This window comes from Daktulosphaira vitifoliae, unplaced genomic scaffold (genome assembly GCF_025091365.1).
Source record: "Daktulosphaira vitifoliae isolate Bord-2020 unplaced genomic scaffold, ASM2509136v1 Scaffold_2, whole genome shotgun sequence".
Taxonomy (NCBI): Eukaryota; Metazoa; Arthropoda; class Insecta; order Hemiptera; family Phylloxeridae; genus Daktulosphaira; species Daktulosphaira vitifoliae.
Window position 1 is genome coordinate 18863391 of NW_026099573.1, and position 17013 is coordinate 18880403.

Consider the following 17013-nt stretch of genomic DNA (forward strand, 5'->3'; position numbering starts at 1 on the left):
ATCCTGTTGTCAAAGTTCAAATCATTTTTAGTTGTTTGACAACATTCATGATTTTTATAAGATAGTTTGGGCTTTAACAATCGATAGACATGTCCTATTACGTAGATACTGTAATACTACTTTATAAATAATACAACTAGTTTGATTCTTGTATGTTTTATTGAGAATTTTATGTTTAAGCTATAATTTAATTTTGAAATGTTAGCAAAGTCCATTTATTTTTTATGTGAACTCCCAAATTTTATATTTCTTATTATAAATTTTATTATTCAAATACATTTGTCATTTAACGAGATATAAAATTTCACAACATTTTAACCATGNAGATATAAAATTTCACAACATTTTAACCATGTGTTACGTTTTTAAAGTGGACTGTATAAAACCGTTCGAAATTACTTTTAATTATCTAATTAATAAAAAACGATATAAACTTAAACCTTTAACTTAGTTTATTACTTTACTTTATATACAAATGTTTGCCGTGCACGTCGTGCCGTCCTTTTCGTTGACGAGACATCGTTCGACTATTTATTACAAAAACGAAAAAAAACCGGTACGCACCGGATAAACGCGCTTATCACTATACTACATTCAAATAAAAAAAAAAAACAAACTATGGATCGAACNATTATTCAAATACATTTCTCATTTAACGAGATTTAAAATTTCACAACATTTTAACCATGGATAACCAATATGAAAGTAAGTAAAAACAAATTGCCTTACAATATTATAATAAGTAATTAAAAATGAAAATTGATTAATAAAAGTTTAACAAATCATAAATATTTTTATATGTTAAACAGTATTCTATCAAAATATTTTTATCGAATTATAATTTCTTGATTTTCTACTACAGTATTAATAAATTTATGAAATTTAACATGTTTATAGAAGTATGAAATATAAAAACTAAACATTAATTTTAAGACTAACCATAAATATTCACTAAAATACTAAATATGTTTATTTTAAGACGATTACATAACTGAAAAACGGATAACATATCGTGATTTGTACGAACTCGTACGACAAAAGTAATCTCTTTTTTATAATGGATGTTATTGCTCTAAGTGCAGTACTTAGTGTGTAAAATGCATTTTAAGAAGACATGTTTTTACGTTCTAAAATTAGCTGTATAACGTCCTCTTAAGCTGTAAGTAATAATTATTATGTTTACTGAATATACTAATTCAATATATTAGGAAAAGGCAATTTAAACGATGGAAATATTGCAAAGTGATTTTTGAAAAATCCAGAAAGAACACCTCACACAACAGGAATAGATATAAATTTAGTACAACGATTCGGATATATACTTATAGTAATTTCCAATGGAGAAAAATTATTGTAGATGCTTTTAATATTTATGCTATGAAGACAGCTAAAATTTTTATTGATTTATACCCGTGGTATTATGTACCTGGTAGTGTCCACAAAATGTTAATTCATGGAGCTAACGTAATACGATTCGCAATACTTCCGGTTTCTATTCTAATTACTATTCTATATAACAATTAAACGGTGTAATAATTTATTTGAATATATTTTTAGGGAAACTTTCGGAAGAAGCCCAAGAAGCCAGAATCACAGATTATAATAAATACTTCACCATACTAGAAAAAGTTAGAGGTATATAACAATAAATATTTGATACATATGCTATTAGTATCAAGTGATACATACATATCATCAATGAAATTATTTTCAAAAAAGATTATAAATAAATTTTCTATCGATGTGCAAAATTTATTTGTCAGTACCGAAACGAACATCGAAGATGAAATAAATAATTTAAACAATTCAATATCAGAAATCGAAATAAAAGAAAGCTAATTGTAAATTTAATATAATTTTAAAATTAAACTATAAATAAAAAAAAATTTAACTCGTTAAAAAAGTTGACATCGAAAGACTTTTTTTATGTTAACCGTAATATAACCATTTGTTATTATACTTCAAACGGATATAAATAACGACCAGATTAACATATGTCCTTGAAATTTTATATTTTGTCTGAGCAATATACTAGAATTGAGTTTTCATAATTATTTTAATATTGCGAGTACATTTTAAAATGCGACTTACGATTGCCTAAAATTCACTTTCAGACCACTGTGCGGGTTATCATAAAAAAAGGTGTCACTAAAAAATTATCCTAATATACTAAAATAATTAAATTATTAAAATCTAATTATATTTGTAGAAAATTTCACGAGTTAGAGTTGTATAAGTTCACAACTAAAATTCAATATNATAGTTGTGTAAGTTCACGACTAAATTTCAATAATGTGTAAAATGAAGCAGTTATCAACAATATCAAAATTTGATAAAATAAATATAGAAATAAAAATAAAAAATAGAAAGTCTAACTTTATTTTAGATTAAAATAAAATAACTGATAATTAATTTGCAATATTAAATTAAGCACAAAAAAAATTAAAGATATTTTAATTACATTAATTGGTGGGAATTGATATTATATAAATAACATTTGATTTTATAATATAATAACAATTTTATTAGAGTAAAAATGATTCATAATCTAATATTTAGATTTCTTATTCTCTATGATAGGAATATTATGACATTTTTAATAGAAATTAATAATTTTAAGCATAATAATAGAAAACTTTAATCTATAATGTTTTGTATCGAACATTATTGTGACTACTGATTTGGTAATTATACATAATTGACATTTTAATATCATTGAATTAATATTGTCAAGAATATAATTTGAAATAGGCTATACTTATGTGTTATAATAAAATTTCCTTTAAAAATGTAATGTAGCGAAATTAGGTAATCATTTTGAATTGAGAAAACACCATTAATTATAATAAGTTGAGCCAAAGTATCGTACATGTAGCAACTAATTTGGATTTAACACATTTTTAAATAAGAATACTAGTATATCGAAAAAGTTCAGTTTCAAAAAAGAATTTTTAACAGTGTTTTTTAAAAATTGAGAAATTGCCAAATAAGTTGCGGTATATCATATAAATATGCTCTAGAATAAGTATGCTCACATGTAATATTATTATGTACCTAATGATAGGGTGCAGAATTATTTGCATTAAACATTTTGTCCAAGCCATTTGGAACAGTTTAAGTTTGTGAAACTTTTTCGTAGGAAAATATTGTAACATTGATATATTTTTTATTTGAGTGGGATAAACACCCTTAATCAGTCCAATGTTATAACCATGAAAGCATCATATTACTAAGTTCTAAAGTCAATTAATAAAAGTTTTATACTGGTTAGTGGTATATTCAAATTGCATCGAAATACAAGTAAATAGATAAATAATTTAGTAATAAGTAATTTAGAATGAATCATCAAAATTGATAAATACATATAATCTCGCATCCTTCTAATTATATTTAGATTCAATTAAAATCCTATTTTACCTTAATAAATAATGTGCCTAAATAATAATAAAAAATATAACTTATAAAAATTTTATAAAATGTTGTGGATATTTTTTAGTAAGTTCTCCTTTTTCAATGTCAGTTTCTTCATTCATTATGGTATCACCTATTAAATCTGATAATATAAAATAATTATTTAAGAGGAAAAATTTATTTAAGAAGTAAAAATTTGAAACATTGTATTTTAGACTAATTTATGTAAATTATGTACAACTATATTTATTTTCTATGAGTTAAGATTGTTAAAACTAGCCAAATATTATGGATTAAATTGGTGTCTTAAGATATTCATCTAATAAAAATTTTAATTAATTTGTGTTATATTATATTTGTATACAAATTAAAATTTTGATAACAAAATTTTTACTTCTTATTATATTAGTTAACATTCAAAACAGTCATACAATATTATAATATAATATTTTTAACCATATCATAACCCGTGTTATACTATTGGAATATAATTTTGTAGCTTTATCTATCAAATCGAATTTTAACAATTTCAATTTTCCATTTCTAAAACCCAAATTTAAAATTTATCTACAAGTAATTTACCTTTTTGAAGAAAATCATAAAAAACCGGATTCGTTGCTTGAGAGGTTTCGAGTTCATTGACTGCTTCTAAATAAAAGATATTAGAAATACATTTAAGTGATTACTTTTTTTTGTTTGCTATTATCTAATAATACAAAATATATATTTTAAACATAACAATCAAAGAGTAATTTCATAAATTAATCTCCTAAATCTCAGTTTTGCTTTTTTTATTAAGGAAAAGTGTGTATAATATTAATTTTATTTAATAAATTTAAAGTTTTAAGTTTTTTTGATAACATACATTTAAAAACATTGTGTAAGTTTACAGCATTTTTGAAGTGAAACTTATTTATAAAATGTCCGAAAAAAAAACAGATTATTAAGCGTTAAAAAAAAATAAAAAAAATACGCTTTTAAAGCACATTGAATTAAAAATTATTTTTAACTTTTTAGTTCGATGTGCTTTAAAACCGTGTTTTTATTTAGTTTTTTTAAACTATATTTATTTTTTACTTTTTAGTTTCATATGCTATGAAAGCGTGTTTTTTTAATTTTTTAAACTATATATTTTTACATAATTACCTAGGGTATGTATATTTTTTGGTTAAAATATTATAGTATGACTATAATTGTTATGAATTCGATCATCTATTTATCAAATTTCAAGTACTGTTCCATCGAACATTTTCCTGCTTTATCGAATTTATGATGGTAGTTACTATCAATGTCATGGTTGTAACAAGTAACGGGGAATCAGGGTTCGATTCAGGAGAGGGAGTCTTAGAAACGACTACCACATCCAAATAAGGTTAATAATAATAATAATAATCTTCGCATAATATCACGGTACTTTCGATGTTTGATCTTTGGGCGATGAAAGTAAGCAGCATTAATGGCGACGGTGCGCAGGTGTGGATCGGTTCGTCGAATTCGGTCGTGCGGTACGTCTGGAGACGGTGGCGTACATTATCGACGTTGTTACTTTAATAACGGGAAGAAGACTCAACGTATCATTTGCGGCGGGTCGTCGTCGGCTGTGCAGCACTTGCTGGACTTTGCACTGTGGTTTATGGCACGCGGTTTTGGTCAGTCATACACAAAAACTCATAGTAGGGCGACTGCTAATAAAGGTGGCACGAGTGGCGTGCCATGTCACAATAAAAATTTGTTTATATATTTATATATATGCGTGTCATCAATGTAGTTCCGTCTCTGTTGACACGCAAGCATGAACGGGTACGAAAACCAAAAATAAAACTATAGAAGAATAGTGTTATCGGTGAGTGGTGAATGCGTTACGACAGTCTAGTCTCAAGGCAATAGACGACGAGATACGCGAGAATAATAACACGTGGCACATGGAGAGTAACAAACAAACATATATACAGGTGAAACTAATATAAGCATGTTAAAAACAGATTATCGAGCGTTACGATCGGTAACGGTCGGCATAATAGTCGACCACGGTCAGCTGTATCGTATATTTTATATTATAATTTAGCACTATATTATCGAATAATAAAGTAATTTTATTAAAATTATTTTAAATAATTTAATTTCAAAAAATAATTTGGATTATGCATAAAAATATTATTATTTGTCAGGCTCTGTAATTTCGTATTCTGTAATAGGCTGTGTAACTCCGAGGACAATAAATATGGACAATGATGACAAGTTCAGGTTACTGAAACAAAAATTCAAAACTGCAGATTTAGTGGGCAACAGTGCTGACGAAGCATCTGGTACAAAAGAACCGAGTCAAAGTAATCAAATAGTCGTTCAAGCTGATGTTCATCTTTCTGTATCTGATACTGTACGTACACGACAATATCATACAGGGAAATGTGAAGAAATAGTGCAAACAATCCAAATGCTATATTGACGTTATCACCTAGTACTATATGTAATTTGGATGAGCATCAAATACATGCAAACAATGATAACAGTTGCAGTGAAAATGAATTATTCTCTGATAATGATATAATTTTCATAAATTTTAACAAGCCTATAGAGCAGGCATGACCAACCTTTTTAAGTTTGCGGGCCATTTGTCATTTCAGCAAAACTTAGACGGGCCGCATATCTATGAAAATTCACATTTTGAAAAATTTTTAATAATCTAATTTAAATCTACCCATATTATAAACATTATTAAATGTGTTATCTATCTAAAATCTATCTTTATTGTAAACATTATCAAAAACCTACTTAGATTGTAAACATTACCAAATATGGTCATAAACGAGCGGGATTAAAGGTGATAGAAAACATTGACACTATAAATAAATATAAACACAAACAATTGCCTACTATTAATTGATGCGTCCTTTGCACACTTGAGTCAGTTAGTTTCCTGCTTATGATGTTAAAGCGACTATATTCCAGTGAAAGTGATATTTAAGTGCATTGAATTATTGGTAATAAAATTTTTTTCATTATAAATAAAAATTGATCATTATTAACGAATATTTATTATTTAAAAATAATTTTTTTTAGCTCTGTGATAAATACCCTAATAAAAATGTCTGAAACAAAAAAAAAAATACGTAAAATTTCCGAAGAAAATCGTCATTTTCAGGACATTTGGATGTATAAATACTTTTTCATTCAATTCAACGAGAAACCAACTTGTCTTATTTGTCGTGAATCTGTGGCTGTTTATAAGGAATTTAATATTCAGAGGCATTATGAAACCAAACACAAATCAAAATATGAAAGTATTAAAGATAAGGCTCGCGAATCTAAATTGGAGTTATTAAAAAAAAAATTCGCGGACGAGACAAGCGCTGTCAAAAGTATGTTTTCGCGACAAGTAAAAGGAAAGGACGATATCGTTACAGCAAGTTATAAGATTGCAAATCTTATTGCGAAAGATCAACAAGCGCTTAATAGTGGCGAGTTTATTAAAAAGTGCATCATCGCAGCTATTGAAGAAATCGCTCCTGAGAAATGCTCTGCATTCAAAGAAATAAGTCTATCTCGGCCCACCATTACTCGTCGCATAGAAGACATTGGTAAAAATTTACAAGATCAGTTGCAAACAAAAGCAGAACAGTTTTCTTTTTTTTCCTTGGCTTTGGACGAAAGCACGGACAATCGTGATACAGCGCAATTACTCATTTTTGTGCGGGGAATAGATCGAGAATTTACAATAACTGAAGAGCTTGCATCTTTACAGAGCATGAAAGACCGCACATCTGCAGATGACCTTTTTGAAGAAGTTTTGCAGTGCATAACAAAGTTGAATTTAAATTGGAAAAATCTTTGCGGACTAACAACAGATGGTGCACCAAGCATGATTGGTTCAAAAAATGGATTAGTCACAAAAATTTTGCATCAAATGGCCACTCAAAATTTAGAACAGCCATTGCCTGTTCATTGCATTATTCATCAGCAGGCGTTATGTTGCAAAGTACTCGAAATGGACCACGTCATGAATGTTGTTAGAGACATTGTGAACTTTATTCGTTCCCGTGGCTTGAATCATCGGCAATTCCAAGCATTTTTGGAAGAAGTCGGTAGTGAATTTTCCGATGTTCTTTACCACAACCAGATACGTTGGTTAAGCCGAGCCCAAGTATTATCACGCTTTTTTAATCTTCTTGCTGAGATAGAGATTTTTATGACGGAGAAAGGAAAAATATTCGTTCAACTTTCTGATTCATTGTGGCTTTGGGACTTAGCCTTTTTGACCGACATATCTAGTCACTGCAATGATTTAAATTTAAAACTACAGACACAGGGCAAATTCATATTTGAACTCTTAAATGACGTGTCCGCTTTTGAGCTGAAACTAAATCTATTTAGTAGACAAATTGAAAATAAAAATTTTATACACTTTAATTGCTGTAAAAAAATACAAGAAAAGAATTTTTTAAATTTTTCAACAGTAAAATTTGTAGACTTGTTGGAAAAATTAAAAACGGATTTTCATACACGGTTTAAAAAACTTAAAGAACAAAGTATGTTGTTTCGATTGATTGAAAATCCTTTTCAGATGGATGAAGCTGTAGTTCAGGAAAATTTTCAAATGGAAATAATAGAACTGAAAACTAATACTTTACAGAAGGACTTGTACGAAGAAAATCGAAAGAATTTACCAAACTTTTACAAAAATCTTGACGACGAAAATTTTCCTGAATTAAAAAAACTGGCTCAACGTGTTTTTTCAATGTTTGGATCGACATATCTGTGTGAACAAACATTTTCAAGGATGAAATGTATCAAAAGCAAAGAAAGATCTCGCCTTACAGATGATCATTTTCATTACTTACTAAGGGCTGCCACTACAAAATTTGAACCTGACATCAAGAAGTTGGCGCTACAAAAACAACCTCAAGTTTCACACTGATTTTAACTTTGTATTTGAATTTTTTTCTGACATATTTGAAATAAAGCATTTATTAAATTTTTCTACTGTTTTATTCAAATTCTAAACTAAACTATGGGTCGCATAGAACAGTGTCGCGGGCCGCACGTTGGTCATGCCTGCTATAGAGATTTTAAATAAAATTCAGCAATAATCTATATTGTCATGCTTGTTCTATGTCTGATAGTTTGTGGTTTTTTAACGAGTTAAGTCTTGCATCTCCATTGCATTAAAATATCTTGAATACTATCATACCAAATATTCTAAGGAAAAATATTTATTTGTGCAATATATGCCGAGCCTCATTAAATAAAAATAAGATTCCCACAATGGTGACATACAATGGTTTTATATATATAACTATGCCTAACAATTTACCATTAATTAATTTCAATTGAAAATCAAATTTTTACGTGCATTCTTTTTAATTTTATCCCAATATAAACCTAATATTCTATCAGTTGAATAACGGAATGAAGCTTCATTTCATCCGCGCGTAATCGTAACACGCACACACTTTTTTAAAATAATTTTTGCCTCGCTGTACAAAATAAGATAAAATTTTGTATAAATTAGATATTAAATTCAAATAATTTAAAAAAAATAAATGATTTTGGCAATTGTTATGACACTGGACCATACAATTGGTTTCGAGGATTAGTATTTCAAATTACCAACTAGTAATTTACCTTTTTGAAGAAAATCATAAGTTGGTGCTGTACCTGGTGGGGTGTTGGAATCATTGTTTGTTTCTAGTAAAATAAGTTATTAAAAAATATATTAGTGACAAAATAATGTTGTGATATACATAATATATCACTATTGTTACTAAATACAATTTAAGAATTTAATTAATCACAAATCATCACATGTATACCAATATAACAATAAGCTATTATATAACTATATTTTTTAAATGTTTAAGAATATATCATTATGATTTTGTAAAAAAAACATAATTATATGTGAAAGACATAGGAAATAATAAATAATATGTAATAGTAATAGACTTAAGGTAATAAATCATGTGTAAGATTTTATAGAATAAACGTTAGAACATTATGAAATATAGATTATTGTTGACGAAAATGTAATAAATTACAAATAATAAAGAAATAATGGTAACATCAGTGATCATTTCTTGCCTTTGAATATACTATCAAACTTAAAATAAAAATTCCAAAATAATGAGTATTTTGGCTCAGATGTTATTATAATGGTGTTCAGAATGCTCTCTCTCGGCCAGTTACGTTGAGACGCAGTCAGTTATTCTCAGACATTATCAGCATGTTCATAGCGATTAGCCCATTTTACACTTTGTTTTCCTATCGAAGTATATGCCAGAAGTGATTCGCCATGTCTACGTTACATTTGCTTACGAAAACAACATATATTAATTTCAGAGTATTTATTAAATATATCAAGATAGGAGACTAATAATTTCATCAAAAATATATAAGGTTTAAAATTAAATTTTATGAGTACATAGATAAAGTAAGCACAAAGAAAAATCAAGTGATTATCAACAATACAAAGTATACTAAGTAAATTTAATAAATCGATAATTATTTTGTTATTTATAATGATTAATTTTACTTATAATAACTGTCATTCATTTTAATAGTATTACAATCTAAATATTGCTACTTGAATTTAGAGAGTTACATATATTAAAAGGCAAAAATTTTTCGCATTTTTAGTTCTTGAAAACTATCAATGAGAGAATTGTTAAAAAAAAATGTCTAATTATTTGAATTAATATAACAAGCAAAGAGTAATTGAATAAATTAATCTCCTTATATTTGATTTTGCTTTTTTTATTTATGAAAAGTAGTTACTATACATTTTTGCCTCGTTGTACAAAATAACATAAAGTTGTGTATAAATTAAGATTTAATAAAAAAGTAAAATGTTCATTTGTTCTCTAAACTATTCTTTATGATATACTATTATATCGAGAGTAAAGTTAAATCAAATTGGGAACATCATACATTTATTACAACAAGTATATTACCTTTTTGAAGAAAATCATAGTAAGCTGGATTCATTGCTAGAGAGGTTTCAGATTTATTGACTGCTTCTTCTAAATAAAAGTTATTAGAAAAACATTTAAGTGATTACTTTTTTTTATTTGCTGTTATCTAATTTTACAAAATATATATTTTAAACATAACAAGCAAAGAGTAATTGCATTAATTATTCCCCTAAATCTCCGTTTTCCTTATTATATTTTTTTATTTTTGTCTGTCACTACTTATTTTAGCTTTATCTGGATAAAGCTAAAAAGCTATTTCTAAACGATACGTTAAAAGATCACAAATTGTTTCTAGTTGAAGACATTACCCTCAATAACTAAAAATTTTCCCCTCGTTCTCCGTAAATGGTGAAAATCCCTAAAAAATTATGATTTTAGAAATCGTTAAATTTTGACCTTTTTTTTAAAAATTGCCATAACTTATTAAAAAATGAACAAATTAAAATAACTTTTTTTTGTACTAAAACCTCAAGTAATTTCCCTTTCATTTGATATTATTTTTTTGAAAATTTGACACTTACCTGCTCACAGAGGGGAATTAAAATATCAACTTTTTTACAAAACTCAAATTTTACAATTAAACTTTTAAAAAAGTTCCGGAAATACGGCGTCCTTTAAACATATATCAAATTAAAGCTTATGCCATGTACTATAAATTAAACAAAAATTTCTCCGATGACCTAACTTCTATGTGCAAATTACCGTCCAAATTGAACAAAAAATATAATTTTCGTGTAAAAATCAATGTTATTTTGGTACTTAAAACTGCCATAGCTTTTTGAAGAATGAACGAAAATATATAAAAATATAATATATAAAAACCTTACGTATTTTTCTTTTATTTGATATAATTTTTTTTTTTATTTGATCTATTATTTGCCCACAAGAGAGGATTAAAAATAGCAACTTTTTCACAAAAGTAAATTTTTTCTACTTTAAATTTTGAAAATGTTCCGGAATTACTGCGTCCTTTACACATATGTCAAATTAAAGCATATATTACATAGTATAAATATAAAATAAATTTTTCATAATTAAATAAATTAAAAAAACAAGGTTTAGCCATTGTAATGAGTCCACCAATTTTTATAAAAGTTTCATAAATTTAACTTACATCAAATATAAATTTAAACTTATTTTGATTACTTTTCCACCTCAAAGTTAAAGAAAATGATAGGTGATCATACACTTATATAATTACTATTAACAGTAAATTTATAAGAAAACCTCAAAATTTCGATAAAAACGTTTTATTGTAATAAATTATTTAAATAAAGTCTTAGTAAGCATTTCTACGCAACTCTTGGTTTTTAAGTAATTATTCATAATGATATACTGCACATAATACATTCTGCTTGTTACGTAGTTTTTAAATTAAAATATATTTAATGATTAATCATACATAACATATTAAATAAACATAAATATTTGTTAGAAGGAATTTGTTATTATTCAGTCAATATGTGAAACTTTAATTGCAGATTTGAAATAGACGCAAAAATAGGTTTAAACAATTTTTGAACATTTTCTGAAATGTTTGACAATTTTTCACTTATATCAAAATTGAACTCTTTAAATATACTACAATATTAAAAATACCCAGTACAGTGGGGTGGAGGCACATTAGGGTCGTGGCATAGTTGGGTCCAGTATAGATGATATCTGACAGTGATTATAATCACTATTATTAAAAACGCTTCGATGCAAATCTGTAGATAGTGTTTAATTAAAAAAAAAAAATTGCCAAAAAAGTAGGTCAAGTGAGAGCTGAGAAAATAAACGATAGCTACAAAAAAAAAACCACATAGTAAAATAATATTAATACGAATTTCTTCTCACGAGAGAAGAATACAGTAACGGGATCCTTGATGTTTCTTGAAGTTATTGAATCTAAATGCGATAAAAATTAAATGAGTTAAACATTTTTTTCTAACTCAAAAAGAATTAAGAAAAAGTTCAGTACCACAGTCGTAAAATACTCAAGTGTTACCGTCACAGAAACCATACGTCATATTCGTCACTTAATAAAAATGGAAATTTAGCTAGTTCACATTTTAAAGTTATTTTTCTCGACTTCAAAGAAACAAAAAAATTTAAATATGTTTAACTTTTTATACTATGTCAATTAGATTGATATAATATTTATAAAAATCAGTGTAATACCCTTATATATAAAAGTATCAGTATTTCCGGAACACATTAAAAAATTAAGTTGAAAAAGTTGTCATTTTGAATCCCCCCCTGTGGGTTGGTAAAGGGTTAAATTTATAAAAAAATGTACCAAATGATAGGTAAAGACATTAAGCATCTATAAAAAAAAAATATATTGATATGTTCATTTTTAAAAAGTTATAGCAGTTTTTAGTAAAAAAATTGAAAAAATTTCGAAAATTAGCGATTTTTTAATTTGTAATTTTTTTGGAGGTTTCCCCCATTTACAGGGAACGAGGGAAATTCAAAGCTAAAAGTATATTTTGATCTCTGAGGAAAATTCTTTGTAGGCCAATAAATTAATTAATAAATAACAAACAATTTTTTTTTGAAAAGTAATGCATAAAGCCTTTTAATTTTTATACATTTTTGCTATAAAAATTATATATACATAATAAATTTTTATAATTTCTCCAACAAAATTACAATACTAAATTATTAAATATCATTTCATACTCAATTTAATTGCTATAATAAATATTTATTAATAAATTATAACTTTTAAATCTAAGAACTACTAAACAGGATATAAATATAGAAATAAGAGTATATTTGTTTTTTGAATAATCCATCAATTTTTTAAAATTAATAATTATCTACAGATTTGCATCAAAGCGTTTTTTATGATAGTGATTTTCTATTATTTTATTTATTATTTAATCATTGTCAGAGATATCTGACAGATACTGTTTTTTTTATTTAGGAAAATTATGTATAGTTATAATTTTATTTAATAACTATAAGGTTTGAAATTTTTTCGATCACATACATTTGAAATCATTATGTAAGAATACAATATTTTTTTTAAATATTTTTAGCCCTGCTGTACAAAATAACGTAAAATTGTGTTTAAATTGAGATTTAATAAAATTTTCATTTTTTCTCTAAAACTATTCTTTATAATATACTTTTTATCGAGTGTAAAATAAAATCAAATTGGTAAAATCGTACAATTATTACAAGTAAATTACCTTTTTGAAGAAAATCATAACAAGCTGGATTCGTAGCTGGAGACGTTTCGGATTCATTGACTGCTTCTAAATAAAAGTAATTAAAAAACACATTTCAGTGATTACATAGTTTCTTATTTATTGTTATCTAATGATAAACAATATATATTTTGAACTAAAAAATGATTGGAATTCGGAAATATTTTTTGGAGAAAGTGGGTAGACTTATTTTAATTTATATTTGTTATTAACAATGAGCAATTTTACTACTGTAAGAACATTTATTACTATGTTCTTACCACTTATATTATACAGGTTTTATTTTCATTTGCCTAATTTATAATACATAATAATTAGCATAAGGGGAAGATGCTGATGTGACAATTCTGCTCGTCTGTAGCCCAGAGCTATTGACGTCGAACTAACAAAGGGCAGTTGTGTTTGAGTGGCCGTTATTGACATAGTTTTCAATAGTATTACTTTAATCCTATTTATTAACACGCTTATATTAGTTTCACTTGTATGTGTGATGTGTGTTTGTAACTTTCCACACGGCACGTGTTATTATTCTCGCGTACCCGTCGTCTATGACCTTGAGACTAGACGTCGTAACGCATTCACCCCACCCTGCTCACCACACGACAGAAACACTAATCCTGTATAAATTTATTTTTGGATTTCGTACTCATACACGCGTGCATGACATCAATGATATATACAGGGTGTAAATCTTTCGAACCATAGTTATATATGGGCGAGTATCCTGGTAAAGTGTAAAATAGGACCTCATTTTATTTTTTATTTTTTTCCAAAAATGGAGGAATTTTGGAATAGCCCCTCGAATTTCTCTAAAATTAAAAATAAATCATACCACAATATTTCCCGCAAAGTTCTCATACAAATTGAGTGGTCACTCAATTTTTTGTAACTTTTGCGCCCACCCCTGAACTTTAGGTTCAAAGTTGGAAAAAAATTTCACATTAGTGTGAATCATCAATTTGTATTGAAATTTTACTGGGAGTCCTGTGATGTAGTTTATTTTTAGTTTAAACGATTAAATAATAAGAAAACCCGAAAAAACCCACAAATAATGTGATATTTATGCATTTTTATTGCTTAAAAAAAGAAGCTATATTTTAAAAGTTATCTAATATTATGTGCAACTTAATTAGTGACTATTCAATAGTGAACAGTATTTTTTGAACATTTAAATAAACATTAACAAGCTCAGTGATGTACCCTATTCTCATTATTGATTAATTTCGGGAAAGAGTACACCCAAAGAAAAACCTCAATCAATTTTGATAGAGAAATTTTATCAAGGGTTTATGATAATGTTTTATTAATACGAACAAAATAATTATTCTTATAAATAATTATTGTTCAAGACAGGAAAAAAAATTATCATATTGATAAATATATCATAGTTTCAATAGTAATGATATATTTATCAAATTGAACAATGAATTTGTGGCGGTCGAATATTCTAGAATGTCCGGCCGCCGCCGCCTCTAGAAGATTCGTCGCTCTACATAAGCGTGTGGCGGTCGAATGTCTAGAGAGTTCCGACGCCGCCTCTAGAAGATTCCTCTGACTATTTAAGGGCAAGATCGTCGCTCCAGTCAATCAGTCGATCAGTCAATCACTTACGCATTCTGTCTTACACGCGCTTCGTCTCTCGCTGTTATTTGTTAGTTCGTTGTAATATAGTATAGTTGTTATTAAATCTTAAAAGTGTTTATTACTTCTATATATTACACCTCGTTACAAATTTATTATATAGATCGAGGTTTTTCTCTGGGTGTAGTGTGCCGATTACATTAAAATAATTATTTCTAATTATCCAATTGTAATAAAGTTTAAAATATTCATTTCAATATTATGATTGTGTTATTTTCCCGACCTAAAAAGAAAAAAATTTATAATTTTATAACAGTTTAAATGATAAAAATTATAATCGGTTTGAATAAATAATAAAAGACGAAATAAACTCGTGAAATTAAAAAAATATCACATTATTTGTGGGTTTTTCGGTCTTTCTTGTTATTCAATCGTTTAAACTAAAAATAAACTACATCATAGGACTCCCAGTAAAATTTCAATACAAATTGATGATTCATACTAATGTGAAATTTTTTTCCAACTTTGAACCCAAAGTTCAGGGGAGGCGCAAAAGTTACAAAAAATTGAGTGACTATTCAATTTGTATGAGAATTTTGCGGGAAATATTGTGGTATGATTTATTTTTAATTTTAGAGAAATTCAGGGGGGGGGGTTATACCAAAATTCCTCCAATTTTGGAAAAAAAAAACGAGGTCCTATTTTACACTTTACCAGGATACTGGGCCATACATTACTATGGTTCGAAAGAGTTACACCCTGTAAATAAACAATTTTTATTTTTACTGACCAATACCGCCCGCGTGTAATGCGCCTTACGTATATATATTTATATATTCTTACCACCGATCCCGCCGTTTATACCTTAGGTATAACGTTCCCCTCGACCACAAAACAAGGCTATACCTAGTGCATGATACGTTTACGTACTTATATCGCTATACATGTATATATATTCTAATTACTATTAAAATTTATTTATGAACATGCTATATTCTCATTAAGAGATATAGAGTGTATTCATTTCGATTACGAGGGATGATTCCCGTATCGTCATTTTTCGTCACTACTTCCATGTTCCGGGAGTGGGTAATTTACGCGTCTGCTGCTTTCCTTGGATGTGGTAACCGTATCTTAGACTCCCTCTCCGGAATCGAACCCTGATTTCCCGTTAACCATTATAACCATGATATTGATAGTAACTACTATCATAACATGAAACTAAAAAGTGAAAAATAAATATAGTTAAAAAAAACTAAAAAAACACACTTTTGAAGTACATCTAACTAAAAAGTTAAAAATAATTTTTAAAATAAGCTTGAAACAATAATGAACGAAAAATACTAGTATTATTGTGATTGTGAATTCAACTGTGACTCAATCCTTGAATTCGATTAAAATTTACGATTTTCCACTGATAATGGGCAAAGTAAATAAAAAAAGATATTAATTTCGTCGTTGATACAGAAGCGAGTACAAGCATTATAAATAAGTGTATTTTACCCCATGATCATATTATTTATCAATATAATAATGTTACATGAACTACAGCTAACTGATCACATTGATGTGATAGGTAAAACTATTTTAGAGGTAAGGTTCAAAAGCCATATATTTTTGATAGACTTTACTATAGTGGACATTTTATCTTATGATAATTTATTGGAATATAATTTTTTTTAAAAAAAAGCACGACAATCTACACACGAGAGGCTAAAATTATTTTATTAGGAAATGATGAAAGAGTAAATATAAATTTTGTTTATAACACTACTGATATCACTGTCATCGGCGTAAATAGTTTTTAAGAAAATTATAAAAAACTAGAATCGTAGCTGGAGAAATTTCGGATT

The 17013-nt window shown here is 27.2% G+C and overlaps 1 protein-coding gene across 44 annotated transcripts in view; it reads right to left on the minus strand.

Annotated features, from left to right (window-relative positions):
• The window catches only part of LOC126899396 (uncharacterized), a 240256-nt gene that overhangs the window by 29311 nt on the left and 193932 nt on the right, over positions 1 to 17013 (minus strand). For 3 of the 44 annotated variants that reach the window (XM_050674317.1, XM_050674314.1, XM_050674328.1), the window contains 4 exons: positions 10359 to 10427; positions 9034 to 9096; positions 3994 to 4059; positions 2508 to 3553 (listed from right to left, as the gene is read on the minus strand). The exons of 1 other annotated variant lie outside the window; for it this stretch is intronic. In XM_050674317.1, the coding sequence (XP_050530274.1) occupies positions 3459 to 3553; positions 3994 to 4059; positions 9034 to 9096; positions 10359 to 10427 (293 nt within the window). In that variant the 3' untranslated portion in view covers positions 2508 to 3458. Of the gene's footprint in view, positions 1 to 2499; positions 3554 to 3993; positions 4060 to 9033; positions 9097 to 9379; positions 9719 to 10358; positions 10486 to 13561; positions 13628 to 17013 lie in introns of those variants that run through there. 40 more of the 44 variants (XM_050674327.1, XM_050674325.1, XM_050674323.1 and 37 more) reach the window with 31 other exon arrangements.